The 24,315-nt window shown below is 57.8% G+C and overlaps 1 protein-coding gene across 1 annotated transcript; it reads left to right on the top strand.

The window, feature by feature from the left end:
• The first annotated feature begins 928 nt into the window (after positions 1-928).
• SART1 (spliceosome associated factor 1, recruiter of U4/U6.U5 tri-snRNP) lies at positions 929-11,666 on the top strand. The gene is made up of 20 exons (XM_037517537.2): positions 929-1,276; positions 2,932-2,989; positions 3,343-3,398; positions 3,861-3,987; positions 4,088-4,193; positions 4,828-4,905; positions 4,985-5,084; positions 5,173-5,315; positions 5,431-5,637; positions 6,286-6,410; positions 6,496-6,632; positions 6,718-6,857; positions 9,263-9,436; positions 9,560-9,670; positions 9,868-9,955; positions 10,408-10,498; positions 10,595-10,730; positions 11,146-11,235; positions 11,308-11,429; positions 11,543-11,666. The coding sequence occupies exons 1-20, from the start codon at positions 976-978 to the stop codon at positions 11,559-11,561; spliced, it is 2,409 nt and encodes an 802-aa protein (XP_037373434.1). The 5' UTR covers positions 929-975; the 3' UTR covers positions 11,562-11,666.
• Positions 11,667-24,315: the final 12,649 nt, after the last annotated feature.

Below are 24,315 nucleotides of genomic sequence, written 5' to 3'. Positions count from 1 at the left end.
TGCGGGTTGGGTTGGGTTGGGCGTAGGAGGTGGCAGGTGGGCAGGCAGCAGGCTTAGCTGTCATCCCCTCCCCCAGGAGCTCTGGTTGTTCTGGCTGCCCCCACCCCCAAGCACAGCCCTGCTCCTGCTCTTGATGGATGAGTGGGACATATGGCAGAGCAACTGCTGCGGGACCCCCACCCACCCACACACACTTTAAATGGTGGGTCCTAGAAATTCAAGAGCCAATAGTGCCCGATGGCGCACGCCATTGGCAACCCCAGTCCGAAGCGGGAGGGGGACGACCTTTAAAGGAGCAATTATATCACATCTTAGCAGATGGTGAGGTTGGCGGCGCAAGGGGCCGCCAGATTGGGCAACTGTGGGGGGGGTGTGTGTCAGGAGGGATTGTGTGAACGGGGTTTCCAACTTCGAAGTTACTTCAAGTTACAGCTCCTTTCAAGGGGGGAAAAAGCCACATTTGGCTCAGCAGTTCAGAGTGCACGTTTAAAGCCCCAACCCAGGGAACGTGGGGAGACGGCGCTTGCTGACAACACTGGTTCCAGGGGCTGAGCCGGGGCGATGGAGCGGGGGGGGGGGGGGGGGGGGGGGGGGGGCTGTCAGGGAAGCCGGCAGACCGCAGGGCGTCCCCTGGGAGGACGCTACTGGAGGTCGAGGGGCCGCGCGCGTCCCTGGCTGGGGGTGCGCGAACGGAGGGAGCCCACGACGGGCTCCCGGGTCTGGGGCGCCGGGTACGGCGGCCTCCACGGCCTTCCAGCTCTGGGCGCCCAGCCCAGGGCGGGTCGCGCACGGGGGGCGCATGCGTAGGGGCCGCCCGCCCGCCTTCCCAGGAGCCCTTGGGGCCGGCTCCGGGGAGCCGGAAGCGGCCGCTCTTGACTTCCGGCAACACCGCCGCGGCGGCCCGCGACCCGGAAGTGTTCCCATTTTGCGTCGTCGGGGGTCGGCGGCGGCCGGGCTCGGGGCGCTCGCACCGCCATGGGGTCGTCGAAGAAGCACCGCGGGGAGAAGGAGGCGGCTGGGACGACGGCGGCGGCCGGCACCGGGGGCGCCGCCGAGCAGCCGCCGCGGCACCGGGAGCACAAGAAGCACAAGCATCGCAGCGGCGGCGGCGGCAGCGGCGGGGGCGAACGGCGGAAGCGGAGCCGCGAGCGCGGGGGCGGGCGGCGCGGGGCCGAGGCCGAGACCCGCAGCGGCGCGCACGGGCGGGAGCGCGGCCAGGCGGAGCCCTCCGAGCGGCGCGTCAAGCGGGAGAAGCGCGATGACGGCTACGAGGCTGGTGAGGGGCCCGGCGGGGCGGGGGCTCCGGGAGGGGCCGGCCCCGGGCCTGGAGGCCGAGACAGGGGGCCCCGGCACCCCCAAGTGGCCAGCCTTCCTGCGGTCACTTGGGATTGGGGTTGTCTCCCTAAACTCCCTGAGATCAGACGTTTCTGTTTTACTTGGCACATCCCAGCCCTGAGTGAGTGAGTGAGTGAGTGGAGGGGCGAATGGATGGATGGATGAAGTGGTTCCAGCGTTGGCAGAGCGAGCAGAAAGCTGGTGCGGGGCGGGGCCCGTCGGGCTCCTAGTGGAGACTGTCGCTTGAGACTGACAGGTAGGCAAGGGTGGGAACGTGCAGGACCCCGGAGACCCTGTTAAGAAGTTGACACTTCGCCCTGAGGGTTGTGCAGTGTCATGGGTTTGAGTAGCTCATACTTATATTTTGCAAAGGTCACTGCTTTGAGAAGTGGGTCAAGGGTGGTGGATACTGAAGGCCAGATGAGGGCTGCTGGCCTGCACTGAGGCACCTGCAGTGGGATGTAGCAGGACAGGCTAAGGAGGTGTTACGGAAGATAAATAAACAGTTTAGCCTTCGATGAGGGTGGCAAGGAGGTGGCGTGGAGGATGATGCCTTGAATTTTCACTTGAGTAAGTAGGTGGCGGTGGCATCGGTGTCCACTGAAATGAAGGCATTTGAAAGAGAAGCTGACTGTCAGGGGAGATAAGGCATTCTGTTTGGGAGAGTGCTGCACTTGATGAGCATGGAGAGGCCCAGTATTGAGGCTGAGCAGAGCAGTGTGGGAGTTATGAGTATTTAGGTGGCAGCTGAAATTCCTGGAGGGGAGAATGAGAAGCTAGAGGAATGTCACTAGGTAAAAACAGAACCTGAGAAACGCCAGTGTTTTAGTAACAGGCAGAGCTTGGTGTCACGAGGGGGGAGGTAGAGTAGTCAAAAAGACAGGAAAACTAGACTTGAGTCCTGGCATCTGTGGGCAGATCTTTGCTAGAAGAAAGGTGTGGTCTGCGTCGCACACCGTAGATCAGGTTAAGTCAGAGTGGAGAAGACTCCACTGGGTGCAGAAACGAGGAGGCTGAAGATGCTGGAGAGAGCCTAGAAGGATTGGGATCCAGGCTCCTGGTGGCATACAGGAGCGAAAGTTGAGGTTGTGGGCTGGGGATGCGGGCAGGGTGAGCGTGTGGTGGCAGCTGGCTGGGGGAGCTCCTTCTGCTGTCTGATTTCTGTTTGTGGGGACCAATGAATTGCATGGAGAATGCAGTTGTGCAGCCTAACTGGTTCCTGCTCTGTGTGCGACCCAGAAAGGGATGACACTGGATTGGGGTGGGAGAGCAGTTAGTTGTGAGCAATAATTGAACAGGAAGGTGTCTGTGAAGGGGGTGGCATTTGAACTTTGCACTCAACGAGGATCTTGTCAGAGTGCGGCCAGGGCGGACACCGAACATCTGAGAGTGAGGGATGCAGAAGTTTGGGCCTTTTGAATCAAGAAAGGAAGGGTGTGGAAGAGGGACACATCTCAGAGGCCAGGACTTGGGTGAGGAAAGCTGCTGTTTCCTGACTTCTGAGGCCCCGGTGCCATGGTGGGGCCTTGCACTGGAGCTGAGGACGCTGGCTCCAGGGCCCTGCGTTCAGCTCCTGAGTCATGTTTCTTGTTCCAGCTGCTGGTTCCAAAACTAGCTCAGGAGATGCCTCATCCCTCAGCATTGAGGAGACCAAGTAAGTTGTCTTCTTTGTGTTTCTACTCTTTCCCCCGAGGCAGGTGGCTTCCAGGGCAGCTGCATGGAGAGGCTTTGCCATAGGGAAGTGTGCTGATTGAGTCGGAAGTGCTAACTGTGACAGGCGAGGACTCTGAGACCTAAGAGGAAGGCTGGCATCCTCTGGCGGGGCTGGTCGGGCCTGGTGCCCGCGCTCCCTGACGTGGAGCCCAGCGCCCTATCCTGCCTGGGTTGGGCTCTGCATTGGGTTCCTGAGCACCATTCACTTCTCTCTTGTTTTTACCCCATCCAAAGAAATACATATAACGCCCCATTTTTTTGATAGCCTCTAATGCTTGTATCTCTTGTCTTCAGTAAACTCCGCGCGAAGTTGGGGCTGAAGCCATTGGAGGTCAATGCTGTTAAGAAGGGTAAGTATGAGGTCGAGAGGTGGGGTGAGGGCATTTGGGTGGAGGATACAGGCCACGTGGAAGGGTCTTTGAAGAAATTGGGGTTTGCGCCCAGTTCTGCACCAGTTGGTCACCTGTGCGCGGGCCCTCCTTGCTGGCCCTCGTGGGCTCAGCTGTTCTTTGAGCTCCAGTGTAGGCCCCACGTCTTTCTCTGCAAGGCTGCATAGGTCGGGCTGGGCTGTGCAGGGGTTGGGTTTATTTTTAAGGCATGAGTTGAGGGGCTCTAGAAGGCATGGAGGGTCCCATGCTGCTGTGGGGGGTGACAAGAGTATGAGGGTAGAATGAGACTAGGGAGGTGAAGGCTTCCTCTCCCCATCCTGGCCCCTTCTGGCCCCCTGCGCTGGAAGGGGGCAGGGTGAGTGGCTCCCTCCTCTCCCCCCAGCCATGGGCAGGCATGGCCTCACGTCTGGGCCCCCCTTCCAGAGGCGGGCACCAAGGAGGAGCCCGTGGCTGCCGACGTCATCAACCCCATGGCCTTGCGACAGCGGGAAGAGCTGCGGGAGAAGCTGGCGGCCGCCAAGGAGAAGCGCCTGATGAACCAGAAGCTGGGGTAAGGGGCCAGCCAGGGAGGCAGCAGGCTGCCAAGAAGCCCTTGGGTCCGGGTCGGGGCTAGGAGCTGGGCTCCCCTGAGGTCCCTGTTCCCTCTACAGGAAGATAAAGACGCTGGGGGAGGATGATCCATGGCTGGATGACACCGCAGCCTGGATTGAGAGGAGCCGGCAGCTTCAGAAAGAGAAGGACTTGGCAGAGAAGAGGGTGAGGACCCGGGCTGCTGAGGTGGTCGCCGGGTGGCTCTGACAGCTTGAGTTCTGGCGAAGCAGGGGCTGCCCTGGGAGGTGAGGCACAGGCGGGAGGTGGACCAGTGGCATCTGTTTTGGACTCCCCTGCGGCCTGCCTGCTGGGCCTGCCCCGTCTGTGTAAACGGGAGGCGTGGGCAGGCTGCACGATGCAGGGTGCTGCTTGAAGGGCAAGATCCTGGCCTTTTTACGCATAACCACACAGCATCGGTTGTGAGGGAAAAGGGAGGGGTGAGAGCAGAAAACATGCTGTCAGCTGTAGTGCTAGGGGTTGGGAGTCTGCTTGGTGACCGGGTATTGTCACTGAGATCAAGCCCTAGACCCCCGGCCATGATTTCCATCTTATCAACAAGACTTTCCGCTGGTCAGTTTCTGGGGTCCCGTGTCATACGTCAGTCCTTGGCCTCCCGGGCATGGCCTTTCCAGAGTGATCAAGCTCTCTGCTCTTGATTGATTTGAAAGGCGCCTAGTAAGGCTTGGCTTCTTTGATTGACCGGGCAGTTCTGACCTTGAATAGGAATGCAGAACTGCAGGTAACAAAACGGTGGCCGAACAGAAGTCACAGGTCACCCCTGTTATGGTCCCATACATAGGCCAAGCTGCTGGAGGAGATGGACCAAGAGTTTGGTGTCAGCACTCTGGTGGAGGAAGAGTTTGGGCAGAGGCGACAGGTGAGGCCCTGCTATCCTTGGGGCTGGGGCCTGGGCCGGGAGGAATGGCCCTGACCTGCCAGAACTCCCCACACCGCAGGACCTGTACAGCGCCCGGGACCTGCAGGGCCTCACCGTGGAGCATGCCATCGAGTCCTTTCGAGAAGGGGAGACATTGATCCTCACCCTCAAGGACAAAGGTGAGGTGGCTGGGCTGCCCTGGGTAGGGTCACAGTACGCTGAGCCGAGGACAGGTGGGAGCTTCTGTGGCCTGTGGCCTGTCCCCAGGCGTGCTGCAGGAGGAGGAGGACGTGCTGGTGAATGTGAACCTGGTGGATAAAGAGCGGGCAGAGAAAAACGTGGAGCTGAGGAAGAAGAAGCCCGACTACCTGCCCTATGCGGAGGATGAGAGCGTGGACGACTTGGCCCAGGCAGGCCGGGCGGCTCGGGGCCGGGCGGAGCACACGGACTGCGGGAGCCAGGTGGGGAGGCGCTGGGGCTTTTCAGCAGACTGCCGAGTCCTAACCTGTCCCTCTTGCCTCGTAGCAAAAGCCCCGCTCGATCCTGTCCAAGTACGACGAGGAGCTGGAGGGCGAGCGGCCGCACTCCTTCCGGCTGGAGCAGGGAGGCACGGCCGACGGCCTGCGGGAGCGGGAGCTGGAGGAGATCCGGGCCAAGCTGCGGCTGCAGGCTCAGTCGCTGAGCACGGTTGGGCCCCGACTCGCCTCCGAGTACCTCACGCCTGAGGAGATGGTGAGTCCCACTGCCCCCACGCCGCACCCGGTGCTGGGGTGGTGCTTCCACCCTTCCCGCTGGGGCCAGTGGCCGCCAGAATTAGCTGGATACAGGACGTATCAGATAGTAACCTGGACAGGGGGCCCGAGGGTTCCTGCTGGTCCTCCTGGGTGTGCAGCCCTGGGAGAGCTTCGGGGAGGCAGTGGGTGTGGCCAGAACAGGGATGGCTGAGCCGAGTGACCTGAGTTTGGGTTCAGGCCTGGCCACACAGCCGGCCCGTCCCGGGGTCGTGGAGCTGTGAGCGGCTGAGATTGGAGTGGCGCAGCTGCCTCGAGGGCTGTTAGGAGGGTTAGTGACGATGTGGGTAGCTGGTCCCTTCACAGCCGTGTGGCCGCGGGAGCACAGGCAGTCTGCTGGCTTGGAGGTGGCCGGGCTCACGGGCGGGAGCAGCCTCTGGAGCCAGACTCCCAGACTCCCAGGCTCTCCATCCAGGAGAGGGGTGGCCTTGAACAGGTCCTCGACCACGCTGTGCTCCCGTTTTGCTGCTCTCACAGGTGGGGTGGTAACAGCATCCCTCTCAGTGGGTTCCAGGCGCGTGCAATGGCTGTTCGCTGTCTGGACTCCCAGCCCCCGCCCCTCCTATGCTTTTCTCTCTCCTCCCCTCAGGTGACCTTTAAAAAAACCAAGCGGAGGGTGAAGAAGATCCGCAAGAAGGAGAAGGAGGTGGTGGTGCGGGCCGACGACTTGCTGCCTCTGGGGGACCAGACACAAGATGGGGACTTCGGTTCCAGGTGGGGTTTGCTCTGCCACCCGCCCTGGGAGGGTGGGCCAGGCCAATTGGGGGCTGATGCTCACTGCAGAGTCCTCTTCCCCCAGGCTGCGGGGCCGGGGTCGGCGCCGGGTACCTGAGGCGGAGGAGGAGACCCCGGAAGAGGCGCCAGAGAAGGAAACCATGCCGCAGCCTCCCCAGTCAGATGACACCCGGGTGGAGAACATGGACATCAGTGATGAGGGTGAGGGCCCCAGCCAGCGCGGGGAGCGGACAGGAGCCGGGCCCCAAGGGCGTGTTCTGAGCCGCTGTCCCCTTGCTTGCACCAGAGGAGGCTGGAGCTCCGGCGGGGTCCCCGGAGGTGTTGGAGGAGGACGAGGCTGAGTTGGAGCTGCAGAAGCAGCTGGAGAAGGGGCGCCGCCTGCGGCAGCTGCAACAGCTCCAGCAGCTGCGGGACAGCGGAGAGAAGGTGAGGGGCTCCAGGGCTGGGCACGTAGGTGCTGGCGTCGCGGCTCTGGGGGCTGGGTCCGTGACAGACCATGGAGCACCGCATCTCACCCATGGGCCCCTCCAGATGGTCTCGCAAGACCCGGGGTACAGATTAAAGGCAAAGGAGGGTGAGAGAATTCGCCAGAGACAGAGTGGGGAGCAGAATAGGCAGATGGACCGAAGACACTGCTGAGGAGAACACCGGGCACGGCAGGATCGGTCTGCCAGGCCATGTGGGTATCTCCCTGGCCCGCCGGGAATCGAACCGGTGCTGCAGAGGCTGTGCTCAACCTGATGTGCCACTGGGGAGGCCCCAAATTTCTAGATTTCGGCAGTGTGTTCACTGTAGGTTATTATGAAGGTGAATCCTTCCTCCCCTCCTCTGTCCGTGTGTTGCATCTGCGGTCAGCTGTCACCCTGGGGCCAGGGAGCTTGCTGTCAGGAGGCTGAGCCCTGGGACTCGGCTACTGTAGTCAGCAGGGAAGGGGCGGGCAGCTGGGGCTGTGCCCAGTGTGAGTCAGTCTAGCAGAGTGGGAAGAACTAATGCTGTCTCAGTGGCTGCGTGTATGTGTTGTGGCCCAGGGCTCCCCACACCTGGTGTGACCCCAGAGAATCCCCCCACAGGTGCTGGAAACCAGAGCAGGTTGCTCACAGCAGGGTTAACACAGAAGGGCTGTCCTCAGGGCCTCGGCGCCCTCTGGTTGCAGACCAAGTGGCCACGTGGTTCTGTAGTGAAAAGCTAGCACGCTAGAGCTGCCCACGCCCAGGTTAGCCTGAGACACGGTCAAAGAAGAGTCAGCAGTGAGGTTTAGGTGATATAATGTTTAAAAAATGCACAAAGAGCTAACACCTCTCAGGGATAGGGCTTCGTGTGATAAAAGTATAAAGAAAAGCTTGTGGGTTTTGACCACAAATATGGGGGAGGAGACACTTGTGGCCCAAAAGGATGTTAGTGATGCTTGTCAGCCCAAGGCTAATACATAGGTGTTGGGTTATGGTTTATTTATTTATTTATTTATTTATTTATTTATTTATCTATTTATTTTCTAAAGATTTATTTATTTATTTATACAAGCTTTGGGTACAATCAGAAGCACGGGAGGGTGAGAGAACTCACCAGAGCCCAGAGCTGGGAACAAAACGGGCAGACTGACGAAATACACTGCTGAGGGGAGCAGCGGGCGTGGCAGGAGAGGTCTGCGCTCCATGTGGGACCCTCGCCGGTGGCCAGGGATCGAACTGGCGCTGCAGAGGCTGCAGGCAGCTTCGCAGCCCAGCGCTCAACCGCTGTGCCACCAGGGGAGGCCCTGGTTATCATTTTTAAAAACAGTTGTCTTGGACCTCCCCGGTGGCGCAGCGGATGAGCGCTGGGTTGCGAAGCTGCCCTCAGCCTCTGCAGCGCCGGTTCGATCCCCACCTGCTCTCCGGCCACCGGAGGAGGGTCCCACATGGTGCGCAGACCTCTCCTGCCGCCCGCTGCTCCCCTCAGCAGTGTACTTTGGTCCTTCTGCCTGCTCTGTTCCCCACTCTGGCTCTGGTGAATTCTCTTACCCTTCCGCGCTTCTGACTGTACCCAGTGCTTATATAAATAAGTAAATACATAAATAAATAAATCTTTAAAAAAAAAAAACAACAAAAAACAGTTGTCTTGCAGTAGATAAAGCCCTCTTGGTCTTGATGGTGACCCGGAGAAGCAAGTGTCAACAGGGTACAGAATGGCATAGCTGGAAACTTCTCTGAGGAGTTCGCTGTCAGGAGGATGAACAGTGTGGCATTTAAGAGGGGAGACCCCAGGCTTCCCGCCTGTGTTGACAGGGGTGGCATGAGAGAGGCGATCCAGGGGCAGATCCTGTCAGCAGCAGGGAAGTATTTAGAGGGGACTGTGCAGGTGGCGTGAGGCAGGGCCAGGGCCGGGCAGCCCCTGTGGGGAGGGGAGGCAGAAGTGTGGGCACTGGCGGGGTCAGTGCTAGGAGGGTTGGGCCTTCCCCGGCGTCTCGACCTGGGGCTCCTGGAGTGCTGCTGCACAGGTTCCTGAGCAGGAGTTTGGCGGGCGCGGGTGGAGGCCGGGAGTGGGAAGAGAGGTCTGCAGGCAGGTCTGAGGCGGGAAGTTGAGGGTCTCTGGAGAAGGGTTGGCATGGGCTGGTCATAAGACCGTTGAGTCTTTGAGGTGTTGCTCAGGGACTGCAGGAGGCAGTGATGGCTCTGGAGCTGAGCTGTGACCGAGGGAGTGCACAGTGGAGAGCAGGCTAGGGAGACCCATTGGAGGCCTGCTGTGGGCAGGGGGCTGACTTGTCTCACTGCCACCAGGGAGGATCTGGGTTCCTGGGTCTCAATGGCACCTCCCCAGAAACTTCTGGGTTTGCCCACAGCTGCTCCTTCCCCCAGGTGGTGGAGATCGTGAAGAAGCTGGAGTCCCGCCAGCGGGGCTGGGAGGAGGATGAGGACCCGGAGCGCAAGGGGGCCATTGTGTTCAACGCCACGTCGGAGTTCTGCCGCACTCTGGGGGAGATCCCCACCTACGGGCTGGCGGGCAACCGAGAGGAGCAGGAGGAGCTCATGGTGGGTCTGCGGCCCGCGGCCCACGCCCCACAGGCCTGCTAGGCTCGGGCTGGGCTGCAGCAGGTGCTGGGTGGGGGCGGCTGGGCCTGGGCCGCAGAGCCCACTCTGTCTCTTGTCCCCCAGGACTTTGAACGGGATGAGGAGCGCTCGGCCAAAGGTGGCTCTGAATCCGACGGGGAGGAGAACATTGGCTGGAGCACTGTCAACCTGGATGAGGAGAAGCAGCAACAGGACGTGAGGAGGCAGAGGGGCTGGCGGGGGTGGGGCGGGGTCTGTGAGCCCCAGGGTTGTGGCGAGGATGAGTGAGGCGTCTGGCACCAGGCCTGGTGTGTGGGAAAGACCTCAGCAGGGGTGGGGCAGGGGCAGTGGTGGGGCAGGGAGTGAGAAGGGGCCTCTGGCCTGCTCACTGCCTCCCCACGTCACGCCCCCAGTTCTCCGCCTCCTCCACCACCATCCTGGACGAGGAGCCCATCGTGAACAGAGGGCTGGCGGCGGCCCTGCTCCTGTGTCAGAACAAAGGTGAGGGATTGCAGGAGCCGTTGGTGGCTGTGGAGCCGAGCTGTGACCGAGGGAGGTACATAGTGGGGAGCAGACGGGGGGTCAGACCAGGGGGCCTGTGGGTAGGAAGGGCCGATGGGACATGCTGCCCTCTTCCTGAGGCCGTGGGCCGCTCTGTCCCCTGCAGCCATCCAGGAAAGATGGCTGTGCCCACGTCTTCCTCCTTCCAGTCTAGGGGCGTGGTGAGGTGCCCAGCCAGGTGCGACGCCCCAGCACAGGCCCCTGCTCCATGTTTAGTCAGTGGGTGGGCTAGGGCCCAGTGTCTTGAGTCTTCATCTCCTTTGAGGCAAAATGGGCCTGGGGTGTCCCTTGTCACAACAGCGGGGAGGGGTCCATGGCCCCTGCTTTGCAGTGGGGGGCGGGGCGGTCAGGCCTTTGGAAGGTGGGCCTCCCGCCCTCTCACTCCCGCCCAGGGCTGCTGGAGACCACGGTGCAGAAGGTGGCCCGGGTAAAGGCGCCCAACAAGTCCCTGCCGTCGGCCGTGTACTGCATCGAGGACAAGATGTGAGTGAGGCCGGGTGGTCAGGGGCCCAGCTCGGGGTCCCAGGAGCCCAGGCACGGCGTGCGTCCGCCGGCGCTGAGCTCTCGGGTCTCGGGCAGGGCCATCGACGACAAGTACAGCCGGCGGGAGGAGTACCGGGGCTTCACCCAGGACTTCAAGGAGAAGGACGGCTACAAGCCCGACGTGAAGATCGAGTACGTGGATGAGACGGGCCGGAAACTCACACCCAAGGAGGTGAGCGGAGCCCTCGGCGAAGGGCAAGGCCGGGCCCCGCCGCTGCAGGGAGGCCGCTGCTAGAGGCCGCGGGGCCTGGCCTGGTGTCCACTGGCCGGCCTGGCCAGGGGCGGCATCTCTGTGCTTCGGGGGCTGTCTGGTAGCACAGCAGTGCCTGCCGCAGGCTCACGGGGGCACGCACGGGCCTGGTACCTTCGTCCACCGGCCCCCTCCGCCTTACGTGCCCCAGCAGGCCTCCCCACACCTCCCTCCTCCCCAACCGCGACCCTCAGTGCCTGTTGCAGTGCAGCCTTCTCCGGAGCCTGGCTTCCCTCCTGGCACCCAGGGCCAGGGCCCCACCCAGTCCGGGGCCGGGGAGTCCTGCCCCCACCCCACCTGCGGGCACGGAGGCCTGACCCCCTCCCGCGTGCCCCAGGCGTTCCGGCAGCTGTCCCACCGCTTCCACGGCAAGGGCTCGGGCAAGATGAAGACCGAGAGGCGCATGAAGAAGCTGGACGAGGAGGCGGTGGGTGCCCTCCCCGGGGGGGGGGGGGTCACGCCCCACCGCTTGCCTCGCGCTCACAGTCCTGCCCCACAGCTCCTGAAGAAGATGAGCTCCAGCGACACACCCCTGGGCACCGTGGCGCTGCTCCAGGAGAAGCAGAAGGCCCAGAAGACCCCGTACATCGTGCTCAGCGGCAGCGGCAAGAGCATGAACGCGTGAGTGGGGGCGCGGGGCGGCGAAGGGGACGCGGGAGGGCCCAGGGCTCCTGCGTGCCCATGGGGTGTGGGAGCCTGGCACCCCCCCAGCTTCACCCCTCTTCTCTTTGCAGGAACACTATCACCAAGTGAAGCTGACCTTCCTCCGACCCCCTCCCCACCTTTAATATTAAATAAAGTTCCCTCCTTATTTTTTCCTCCCTGGTCATAGTGCAGATTCCAGGGTCAGACCTGGGAGGAGGGGCCGGCGGCACTGGGAGGAGCCTCAGGCAGGCCGTGTGCCCTCGGCAGCCCCTGCCCCTCTCTGAGTCTCCGTCTGCCTTCGTGCTGTCAGCACCTGCGCCACGCACTGGCTCACCTGTGAGTCCCATTTGCCACTGGGCCCTTGGGTGACCGGGAGCCTGACCTCTGCTCCGAGACCCGTCATCAGAGCAGGTGACAAGACGCGGCTGGGTGGCAGCAGGTTCTGGCCCGGGTCACCCCTCACGCTCTGCTGGGCCAGCTTTCGGGTGACAAGTGGCAGGTGCTTGAGAGACCCTGTCACCCGGGCCCAGGACCACTAGGGTGGCCGCAAGGCGTCGTGTTGTGGAGAAGCCGTGTCCCGAGGTGGCAGAGCGGGGCTTCTCAGCGTGAACTCCAGGGGCTTCAGCCTGCCAGTGAGGGGCGCACAGGAGGCCTGGGCCAGCCCCCGGGAGAGTGCCCCCCTACACCCAAGTGTGCCCCAGGTGGCTCCCAGGGTTTTAAAAAAGTGAAACAGGATGAAGAAAAGGATGTATTTTAATCTTTGGGTGGGAAAAATCTAAGCCCGAGACCAAATGTACTGGCCTTCACTGATGGCCACCGCCAGGCGGTCACGAACCCTCTCTACTGGGCTCATCTCCCCCTTCCGATGTGACTTTCCACTGTGGCCGCTTCTTCAGGGAAGGCCTGAGGGGTGGGCCTGGAGTGTGTAGGCTGTTTCTGTGTCCCTTAGATGGGGAGAGGCCTGGCAGCCCACAGCATAGGAACCTGCTCTCCCTATTCCTATCCTGGGGCTCAGGCACCCTGGACAGTTGGGGAAAGGTGCCTCCCAGTGGTGCTATCATTGCTTCTGCCAAGCCCACTGTTCTCCTGTGGCTCCTTCCGCAGTGGTCCTGTCACTGTGCCCTGATGTCGGAGGGCTCGGCTGGGGTGGGTGGGTGAGGAGCTGAGCAGGGCGAGGGGCTGGTTCTGGCCCTGGCCTCTGGGGGTCAGTGCCAAGGGCTTGGTGGGCACCATTGCCCATGTGGGGACTTCACAACAAAATGAAAATTCAAGCACCTTTTTCTCCTTGGCCCCTGGGCTGAGCCTCCCCTACCTTGTCTACACAGGCCTGGCCAGACCTCCCTCAGCTCCCAGCTGGGGAGGAGCGCCCCACATACTAGGGGTGCTGGGGGGTTAACCCAGATGTGGATGGAAGGCTCTGAACAGCAGCTCCTGCTGAGGAATAACCAGCCGGTATCCCTTCCTGGCCTCATCCCCCGTCGTGGAACAGCCCACCCTCCCAACCTGGGCAGCCACCGCTCCCTGTGGACACGCAGGCTCCTTCCCTCGCCCTGGAGCTGGCCCTCTGATGGCCAGTCCCTCTCGCTGCCCTCCCTACCAACAGACCCTGACTCCTCCCTGGTGCCTCCAGGTTCTGGCTCCTTAGCTGGGCAGGACCTAGAGACAGGAGAGATGGAGGCCAGAGCGATTCCGCGGGGTGGGGGGCGGGGGGCTGCTTCAGCCTCCCACCCCTGCAGTCCGCAGCCCGGGGGCCTTCCTGCCTGGACCCATGCTGTGCCAGGGGCACAGATGTGGCTTGTGCCTCTCGCTGGCATGGGGCCTCTTGGAACCAGAGCAGTCCCTTTCTCCAGCTGCTGCGGCCCATTGCGGGTTCCAGTCCCGCTGCTGCTGAACATGGGGCCGCGTGTCTCGGAGCTCGCTGGGAAGGTGCCAGGCTTGGGCTGACTTCTGCTCCAGAGAGACACCTGGGGCCGGTGCCCATGGGTACACACCTTGGGCTGGCATCAGGGACAGCTTGCCAGGAAACTGTCGGACTGTGTCTCCTCCATCGGCTCCTGGGGCTGAGGACCTGTGGGGAGGCAGGGAGGTGCCCCAACATGTGCCTCCCGTGCTGCCCTCTTCCTCAAACACCCCTGCCATGGGTCGAGGGGCCAGAATTGGGGCACTGCCCTTGCATGTGCTGATGGTGGGAGATCATAAGCCACAAGTCCCAAGGCTCCGAAGGGAGGAGGGGACAGCCTGGGGCCCGGACCCTGGGGTGTCATCTCGGGTCTGCTGTGCAGGCCCTGGGCATGTGGGGAGGCGAGGAGGTGGGACTGACGCTTACTGGGAAGGGCCCACAGGGGGCGGCGAGGACGTTGGCCAGCAGGGGCGGCGCTGAGGGCCCCCACTTCCCAGAGGTGACCCTTAAAAGATACTTCATTCGGATACCATGGGGGCCCCAGAAAGTTGAGGAACACATACGAGCTTTGTCCCCTGAACCGTCTGAGAACAAGCGGACCCCCCATCGCCCCGCTAGACTGTCGCTCAGCCCAGCACATTCTGGCACGTAACCCAGTGCAGCCGAGCAGGCCAGGAAAGGTCTCGCGGCCGTTACATCGCGGCCATCTCGAGACACCAGGGGCCTGGTCCCGCCCTCCCGGCAGCAGGACCCCGCGGCAGCCTCGGCTGGGTTCCCTCCACCCGGACGGTCCAGACGCTCCTCCGCGTGGACAGCCTCGGTGCCTTTGAACATCACAGGCCAGATCAGATCCTCCCGGCCGGTCTGCTCTGCCTCGCGGTCAGATCCAGGCCGCTCACTCCTGGCCCAGCGGCGCGCTGTGTTCTGTTCGGACATGTCCTGGGGAAGGTGACACTCACTTGGGCCTCGGGGTGAGGTGGCTGCCAGGCTTCTGGGACGTTTGACTTTCCCCTTGGTGATCAGGCGTGAAAGGCCGCAAACTCCCGGCCTCTCACCAAACTCTCCATTGGCGCATCGCTTTACCTCTAGCTTCAAGCTCATGCGCCCCTGTTCTATTTTACGGGTTACAGAATCCATTACCATTACCATCGCTGCTTGTTTGGGTGCTGAGCCCACCCGAGGTTGTGCCAGGGAGCCCCTGGAGCTGGCACCTGGCTGCTGAGGCGGTCCTCGTCAGGGCAGTGTGGCTGGGGCCGCCGCATGACCACGAGCTGTTGGGGACCACAAAGCAGGTGGTCGGTCCTTCAGCAGCAGAGAAGGGGTCCTCACCCCATCACCCCATGCCAGTTCAGTCAGTACATATGTGAGCAGATGGGCCTAAAGTTTCCTTGAGCCCTGGAATTTTTTTTGCTTTTGTTTGAATTCCAGGATGCCCTAGAAGTCAAGCATCCTCACAGACCCCGTTAGCGGCCTTCTCCGAGGCCACCAGAACCCCAAGAAAGGCTGAGATTACCTGGAGGAGAGAACCAAGTATCCTGAATGTCGGAAGCGGCTGCCTGCCCGGTGGGGAACAAGTAGGGACCCAGGAGCCTGAAGACAGTAGACCGGGCACCCCAGGGGCAGCTCCCAGCCCTGCTGGCCCAATAAAGGGCTTTGGCGGTGTAAGTAAATCAAATTTAAAAATTAAAGGCATGAGAAAGGTCAACAACGTTATTGTTTGGAATGATGCAAGAGACAGTCAAAGGAATACACAGCGTAGCTGTGTTTGGATCCCAATTCAAACAGACATTAAAAATTTTTTTTGAAACAACATGGGAAATTTGAACACAGCCGGGGTATGAGATGACATCAAGGATTTATTATGAATTGTGATGAGGTTGCTGCTGGCCTGGTGATTATGTTAAGGAAAAAAGCCTTAGCCGTTAGTTACATAGATGTGTACATGCATATTTATGACACGTTGTATGCGTGTGTACAGCAATGGATACAAGCAGGAGGCCTTAATGCTAACTGGGATTTACTATAAGTTACTACAGCATAAAAAAAAATCAATAAAAAGGGCCTCCCCGGTGGCGCAGTGGGTTGAGCACAGCGCTGTAAAGCTGTCCGCAGGCTCTGCAGGGCGGGTTCGATTCCCAGTCGGCCAGGGAGATCCCCACATGGTGCAGCAGACCTCTCCTGTCTCGCCCTCCGCTCCCCTCAGCAGTGTATTTCATCTGTCTGCCTGTTCTGTTCCCCGCTCTGTCTCTGGTGAATCCTCTCACCCCCCCCCCACCATACCTCTGGCCTGTACCCCAGTTCTTGTATAAAAAAATAATAAATCTTTTTAAAAAATCAATAAAAATATGGGGGTTGTAGATATAGAAATATCTGGGAGGTGGGTACCAGGGGCTATTACTGTTCTACCTACTTATTTTGAAAACTTCCATCATAAAACTTTGTTTAAAAAGAGAGCAAAATATGTTGGCTTAGCAACAGAATAATGTCCAGATGCTCTACCAAAGACACAAATAGGGATGTTGGGGGCAGCACTATTTATAACAGCCCTAAACTGGAAACAGCCCAAATGCCCAGCAACAGTGGAATGGAAGAAGGAATGGTGGATATTTGTGGAGCAGAACGAATGTCAGGGACAAATCTCAACCTCACAGACGTGAGACGAGGAAGAGACACCAAACGCACACACGGTCCACTTCCAGTTCACACAAAAACGGGCAAAATGTGTCTGTGCTGCTTCTAGTCATTGCTGGAGGTCAGAAGGGAAGGAGCAATTTGGGGGTGTTGCCCACTTTGGGAAACGTTGAGCTTGTGCCTATCATGTATGAATATTCTCCGATACAACGGTGACTGAAAGATACACAGGCCTGGGGAAGAGGAAGGATTTATTATTACAGGTCCCGAAAAAACCACAGTAATTACAGGGAGAAGGTTGCTTTGCCTTTTTTTTTTTTTTTTTTTAAGATTTTATTTATTTTTGCATGCAAGAGCTGGGGTACAGGCCAGAGGTGGGGGGGAGGGGATTCCCCAGAGACAGTGGGGAGCAGAACAGGCGGACTGACTGAAATCCACTACTGAGGGGAGCAGGCGAGACAGGTAAGGCCTGCTGCCCCATGTGGTAGCTCCCTGGCCCAGGAGGGAACTCAGGATGCAGTGGTGATAGCTCTGAGACTCAACTCCTAGGCCACCGGGGAGGCCTCACAGGGAGAAAGTTTTGAGAAAAAGTATAACAACTAATTGGAAACTTTAAAGGAAATGGATAATTTCCTAGAACACTGTAAAATTCCAAGACAATTGGGAACGTTAGAAGTCACGAACACATCAATTATGAAATAAGAAACTGAAAAGGTGATGAAGATGGTGAAAGCTGTTAGCAAACAAAGTTCTCACAGCGCTCGAACTGGCTTAATCAAATGATTCTTGAATCAGTGTGTGTCCTGCTATATGCTGCAAGAGCGCCCACAAAATGGGGGGGGGGGTTTGTATAGCCAGGAGGGCACAAGGTTATTGGCAAAATGAAAGGGTAGTTCAGGTGAAGCCGGCTCCCCACGGTGGAAGGCAAGGCGGTTGTCAAGAAGATGCCCTCCTGGGTGCTGATTGCAGACTTGACTGACTGGTTTAGGGTTACACTTGGGGAGAGGTTGAAGGTGCTCAAGGCATTAAGGCATTAAGTCTCGGACCTCCCCCGTGGCGCAGCGGTTGAGCGCTGGGTTGCGAGGCTGCCCACAGCCTCTGCAGCGCCGGATCGATCCCTGGCTGCTCCCCGGTCACTGGAGGAGGGTCCCACATGGCGCGCAGACCTCTCCTGCCGCCCGCTGCTCCCCTCAGCAGTGTACTTCAGTCCTTCTGCCTGCTCTGCTCCCCGCTCTGGCTCTGGTGAATTCTCTCACCCTCCCGTGCTTCTGACTGTACCCAGTGCATGTATAATTAAATAAATAAATAAATATTAAAAAAAAAAAGGCATTAAGTCTCAGTGGGGACCAGCATGAAGGACTCTATTTTGGGGGCCCTTTTTTTTTTTCTTTTCTATTTTTAACAAAACAAAAAATCCCTCAAGGAGGGAGCAGCTCCCTTTTCAAAGATCGTGTCTTACCAGTTAAGTGTGTTAAGCTAACAATTCCTATTACTACATGTAAACCTCCTATTTGTATATGTAATCTTCTCTCTATGAGGGTGCTACCAGGAAGATCTAATCTCTTTATCTCTTTTCAGGGGATTAGGAGAAATTAAATCTGCATCCATTGTCTACTGTGCCTTCCCTGGTAACCTCCCTACCTGGCCTTCCCTTCTGCCCCCACAGAAGCTCTCTGCCTTAGCGAAGTGACTTAAGGTGGTGTCTGAAGCCACACGGGCAAGTTCCTCGCACTTGCTGGCCCTCTCCCCTATACAGAAGGTGTATTATTAAAAAACATTCCCACTACAGATAGTATTTTACAAGTTGGTTATTATATTCTAAGAAGTGGATCCTGTTATGAAGTAAACATTGAGGCCAGGATAAGCTGTGTCAAGCATTGTTTTTGATGATTACCTAAGTGACAAACTGCCTAGCATGAGAATTAAGGAAAGTCCATAGACTCTTCCCCTGGCTGTTCCCAGGAGCATGAAGACCCAGGAAGAAGCTCGCTTGATTTGCTTTCTCCTTTCTCTTTTCTCGAAGAGTCCATCATCTGCCAGGCCTCTAACTTGCTGTCTTCCTGCTAGAGTTGCTTCTGAGAAAGAGTTACTGTGAATTTTCCAAGTCCAGGCACAATGTAAATCTTTCTTGTCTTTAGTCTCTGAACCATCAAGAAAGGGGCCAAGACCCAGCTGCTTCTATTTTTACCTTTCAATAACAGATCATTCAGATGCTTGTTAAACGATCCCAGCCCAGCAGAAGGGAAGGGAACCCTAATAACGCAGCTAAAATGTTAATAGCTGAGTGTCATAAAGATACTACAAAAAGCGGTCCCTTTTTTTTTTTATCATCACATGGATACAAGCTCTAAATAAAATACCAAATCAGACCCAGCAGTGGTTCTCCATGGAGAATGTGGGGTTCAAAATCTCGGTCTCTTGTAGGCTAGGATGGGAAGTATTGAACAGCTGAGGGGAATGAAGACCTAGCCTGGGGCAGATAGGGGGCCAGGTGATTGCTATTGAAAGGGCCATATGCCCACGTGTGGCCATTAAACGCTGATGGAAAGGCCAGGAAATGCAGGGGCTAACCCCGGTCTGACACATTAGTAGGCCGTAGCCAGCACTATGGTGTCCTAGATCTTAGAAAGCCCAGGAGTTCAGGGAATGAAATGTGCTTCAGACTTTGCTCACACAGATACCTTGGTCTCCCCGTTTCTCTACCAGGTGATTAATACATCTGCCTTTTGGGGGCTTCCTCATGGCACAAAGGGTTAAATCTCAGCTATGAAGCTGTCGGCAGCCACTGCAGCATGAGTTCGATCCCCGGCCAAGGAGCTGACCTACGTGGCACAGCAGACCTCTCCTGTCTCACCTGCTGCTCCCCTCAGCCGTGTATTTCAGTAGATCTGCCTGTTCTGTTCCCCACTCTGTCGCTGGTGAATCCTCTCACCCCTCACTTCTGGCCTACACCCCAGTTTTTGTGTGCATAAATCTTAAAATCAATCAACCTGCCTTTTCTACTGTTCACACTGTCTCTCCAGAGTTCTTACACACACAGACTGCTGGGGCCCTTCAGGCTGTTTGCTCTCCCTCCCAGGGCAGACAATGTATTGACAACAGTCATTACACACACAAATAAGAAAACCACACAACGATTTCCATATTTGATTAAAACACGTTGTCCTCCTTAAACAAAAGCTTTAAGGAAACTAGTGGCGGTGATGAGGAGCCTGGGCTGCAGCTCACTGCCGGTCCGGAAAATGGCAGGTGCGTGGTTGTTGGGGTGCGCTGATATTGGGGTTCGCCAGTCACCCGCTTCCGGAAGCAGCTCCTCCGCACCTGCGGCCTGGCAGCTTCAGGTTGGTGTTGCTGTGGTGGCATCGCCGCTTCCACGCCCGCCCTGCCCTCTCTCTGAGCGCCTGAGGCCCTCGGAGGGCAGGACCAGCAAGGATGCCTGAGACAGACCAGGCCTGGGGGCTCCGGGCCTCAGAGGCAGAGCCGTGATCCGCAGGTGAGAGACCCAAGAAAACGGGGTGTGGTTCCGTCCAAGTCCGAAGATCCAGAGGGGCTGGTGGTGTAAATCCTAGGCTGGGCCTCACAGCTCCAGGGCATGATGTCTGAGGGGGCCCTCCCAGCTCAAACAAGTGGGTTTGCTCCCCTGCCCCCATTTTTTTTTTTTAATCCAGGTCCCGCCTGCACTGGTGGTTCAAATGCTCACCCCTCTAGAAACACCCTCCGGGCCATCAGAAGTAACGTCTTGCCAGCTCTCTGGGTGTCCCTTGGGCCCCACAAGTTGAAAAGTCAAGTCACCTGTTAGGGTAAATGAGGTCATCGGGCTTTGTTCGCCCTCCTGCCATCAGCCTCTCCGGCGGCACCTGCGTCCCGCTCTGCCGGTGATTAAGGACACCTGGGCCTAGAAGGAAGGGATAAAGAGCAGCATCACCCAGATGCTGAGGGGAGCCAGCGTGAGAGCCAGAGGGAGGCGCTGTGCAGTGAGGGGGCCTCTGGAGTGAGGCGCCGCCCTCCCGGGGGAGGACGGAGCAGCCACCCTCTGTGGTATGGACCTGGGCCTTCTTGTGTCTCGCTTTTCTCCCTGCTGTGCTAGTTTGCTGGTGTCTGCAAGCGCCCACGGTGAACCCACCCGGCCTGAGGTGGTTGCACTACACGGGCCTGCCCACACAGCGGCCCCATGGCCTGCCCCGCAGACCCTGGCCTGCCCTCCCCTGGGCACCTGCTCCAGGGGACACTGAGAAGCAAAGTTGTCCTCTGTGCGATGGGCCCTCTGCCTTGGGGAGTGGGGGAGACTGGCTGGAGGGCCTCCAAAATACTTGACTTTTAAGCTCTGCACTGCAAGGGGGGACCCAGAAAGAGGAGGACCTCCCTGCCAGAACCACGCCCCCGCCAACCACCCCTCCTCCCTGCAAAGCTGAGTGGTCACACCAAGAATAGGGTCGTTAACAGACCTTGACTTGATGGCCAAACGCTGAATGATGGGAGATGCCCAATGACTAGGACCCACATGTGAGAGGACAGTGCTCAGAGGCCTCAGGAAACAGGCTAGTGAGAGGCCTGGAAGCTTCAGCAGCTTCTATAATAGAAGGGGAACAAGTGGAACAGGGCTGAGGAGGTCCCTGGAGAGCAGACCCTTTAGAATGGAGTTCCAGTTCTCGCCCCCTCTGCCCACCCTACGAGGGAAGCCCCGGGGCCTCCCGAATCTCCTGCCATCTTCTGAAGCCTGGTTTCTGGAGGACGCAAGCAAGACCGCAGGGGTGAGCCCCCTGCCCCGGGTCTGGGTCCTCTGAAGCACAAAAGGCCAGGGCTGCAGGGCTGCTCCCCACCCCTCCAGGTGCTGCGAGAGACCATATTAGTTTGTATATGCTGCGGGGAGGGGTTCCTGTGAACGCCTTGGGAAGTGACTTTTCTGGGCACGTGGAACTCACTCTGCCCTGGCCCCGCAGGAGTCCTCCCTGGGACGAGGGGCTGGGGCGCTGCCCCCTCGGCGAGTTGCTGCCTTGCCCGTTGGATGTGCTTGCTGTGACCCCTGCTGGTAGCGTCTGCAAATGTGCCTGGACGAGGAGCCAGGAGCTAAACACAGCTTTCCGCCCTCAGCCGGTCTAGGGCAGTCCACAGGGACGAGGTGCTTCTCGCAGACCTGTGCGAGCGCAGGGACGCCCGTGCTCTCTCCATACATCCTACACATCCTACGTGCTTCTCACACGCTCAATAAAACCAAACTCGATACAAATGATCACGCAGCTGCGGCGAGGGGACCTGCAGCCTTCGCAGTTAAGGTTGTCCCACAGATTCCGCAGCTAAAAGGGAGAAATTGTACCTTCATAGGGAAATGACCTAGAACTTTCCCCTTTAGCCAGGTGATCAAAGCAGCCTGCCCCCATTGTGGGGCCCCGTGTCCTGTGCTGAGCCTAGTTAAGTGCTCGTCGCCTGGAGATGCAATTAGGAGTGATTTCAGCTATTTTTGCCGTAACTCTTTAACCCAAACCTGTAACAGGGTGGTCCCCAGGAAAGGGGGAAGTTCCAGGTTCCCTGCCCCACCCAAGGGAGGGTGGAGCTGAGCAGGAAGAGGAGAAGCTGAAGAAGAGACTGAGGAAGGAAGCAGGATGGAGCCAGGAGACCTGGAGGAGGCGCATGGAGCCGAGAGACATGTGAAGAAACTGCGCTTGTCTTTTGGTCGTGGACTGGGTGACACAGATGTGGGTGAGACCCGTGGGGAGGTGACAATGGCAGCTTTTATCTGGATGTTGATTTTGCTCTTTTCCTTCCGGGCTTGTCCGGTTGTTTGTGACCCTTTTCTGTGGGTCCCCACTGGAAGATGCTTTAGACTTGTGGCAGGCTTTGGGGCCTTGCTCTGGGCCGACCCCATATGGATGGAGTTTTACCCACGAGGGGATGGGTAACTTTGGGTGCTTCATTTAGAAACTAGACTCTTTGCCTCACCTGTATTGTTTCCTAGTTTTTATTAAAGATCCTTCCCATTAAAGTGTCATATGTTTTGTGTTGATGCGGCGGATGGCAGAACCCATTTAGAATAGGCAGGTTTGCGGGGCTTGGGCTACCCCTCTCCCTGTCCTATAACAAACCCAGGCATGCAGCTACTACCGCGCAAATCTAGATGTAGGGCGTTCTTCTAAGTTACTGACCTGAACAAAAGTCCACTTACTGAAAACAATAAAGAAGGCATCTCATGAAAAGGTTAAAAAAGCAAATGTAGGGCCTCCCTGGCGGCACAGGGGGTTGAGCGCCGTGCTGTGAAGCTGTCCACAGCCTCTGCATTGTGGGTTCCATTCCTGGCCAGCCAGGGAGCAACCCACATGACGCAGCAGACCTCTCCTGCCTCGTCCGCTGCTCCCCTCAGCAGTGGATTTCACCAATCTGCCTGTTCTGTTCCCCACTCTGTCTCTGGTGAATCCTATCACCCCCCCACACCTCTGGCCTGTACCCCAGTTCTTTTTTTTTTTTAATAGAGGCATGTTTTTATTTTTTTATTTGTTTATTTGTTTTGTTTATACATGCACTGGGTACAGTCAGAAGCGCGGGAGGGTGAGAGAATTCACCAGAGCCAGAGCGGGGAGCAGAGCAGGCAGAAGGACCGAAGGACACTGCTGAGGGGAGCAGCGGGCGGCAGGAGAGGTCTGCGCGCCATGTGGGACCCTCCTCCGGTGGCCGGGAGCAGCCGGGGATCGAACCGGCGCTGCAGAGGCTGCGGGCAGCTTTGCAACCCAGCGCTCAACCGCTGCGCCACCAGGGAGGCCCCTGTAGCCCAGTTCTTGAATGCATAAAGAAGTAAGTCTTTAAAAATTGTTTTTTTTCAAAGAAGAGGTGAGGTGCTGAGCTGTCAGTCATGCCATAAAACATGATATACACAGGTCAATGGGAGAGACCAGACATTCAAAATTCAAAAAGATCCATAGATATGCAGAAATCTAGTTTATTATTTAAAAGATATTTTAAAACACTGAGAAAAGATTCATTCAGTAAGGCTACCCTTTTAGGAAAAATTAGCTATCTCCTATAAAAAATAAACAGGATGAGTTAAAGATATACAGAGGTATCTTTAATTCATTTCAAGTTTATTTTTGTATGTATAATTTTAAATATATACACATATATACATATATGTATATAAAGCTTACTGAAAAAACATGAAAGTGAATGAGATAAAGGAATTGGTAGCTAGGAGGATGTGGAGTTCAGTGACAGATTCTCTGGTTGCAGACGGGGAGTCTACAGTAGATGTGAGGCTAACACCTTCAATAGAGGATGGTAACAGAAATTTGTTAAAGCTCTGAAACAGGAGGAGACACAGGCTCCAAAAACACAAGCAAGCTCTAAGTCCCACTGGATTACGGTAAGACAGGCAGCCCCATGAGCAGATCTGTCGGATTGGTAGAGGGGCAGGTAAGGGTTCCCCACAGCGGCTACTATTCGTGACCTAGGGGCTGTGGTGACTAGCAGGGCAAGAGAACCTGTAGACAAGAGAGCAGTTCTGAAATATAACCCCCGAGAGCAGATCGTGCCAGGTCTGCAGTTAGGGGTCTGAGGTAAAACTGGTGGGCCAGGCTGACTGTTTTCTCTGCTACCTGGGCACTGGCAGAGGGGGTGATCGGCCCGGCCCAGCATAAGGCCTTTACCAGGGGACTAGCATGGGGGAGGCGGGGTGAGGGGTGCGAACAGTGGAAGGGAGGCTGCACAGGGAAGTGTTAAAAGGCGGACAGTGCACGTGGGAAGGCTGGGTTGGAGGCTGAAGAGAAAAAGTTTGCAGAAGGATAGCTGAGCAAGTAAGCAAGAAAGCCAGGCTATAGGTGAGATAGTTGAATCCCAAAGGTGCCACAATTTCTAGCAAAGTCAGGGAGCAGCAGTGGTTAGGGACGTAGGCGGCAGGTCTGGAAGAGGAGGTGGTGATGGGGATGCGAGAGCAGGCGCCACGGCTCATTCACGGGAGGTAGACAATGCCATGTAAACAAAGAAACGTTTTCCCCAAAAGAAAAGTGTGAGGACATAGCAGGGGAAGAATAGCCCAAGCCAGAAGGCAAACTGTTCACGAGCAGTGGCTGGGTCAATGCCAGCAACGAAGAGGGAGCGTCCACCCGAGGTAACCACTTCAAGAGGCGGGAAGATGTGGTTTGTAAAGGGCCGATGGCCTGAGAGCCACCCAGCAGGGAATGTGAACAGCAGCCTGGGGGCCGGTACTGCTGTGTCCCAGGCGGCAGGAAGGCAGCCTCTGAGGTGCTATGAAAGTCTCCCTGAGTGTCTCCTAGAGGAAGGGGTGTGCTAGGGCCCGTACTGTGATCCTGACTCAGTGTCGGTGACAAGCAGCAATGAACCGAGACT

The sequence above is a fragment of the Talpa occidentalis genome, unplaced genomic scaffold, assembly GCF_014898055.3.
Source record: "Talpa occidentalis isolate TD23 unplaced genomic scaffold, MPIMG_talOcc4v2.1 talOcc4.17, whole genome shotgun sequence".
NCBI classification, from domain to species: domain Eukaryota; kingdom Metazoa; phylum Chordata; class Mammalia; order Eulipotyphla; family Talpidae; genus Talpa; species Talpa occidentalis.
The sequence above is the reverse complement of the archived record's forward strand: the minus strand, read 5'-3'. Positions and strand labels throughout refer to the sequence as shown.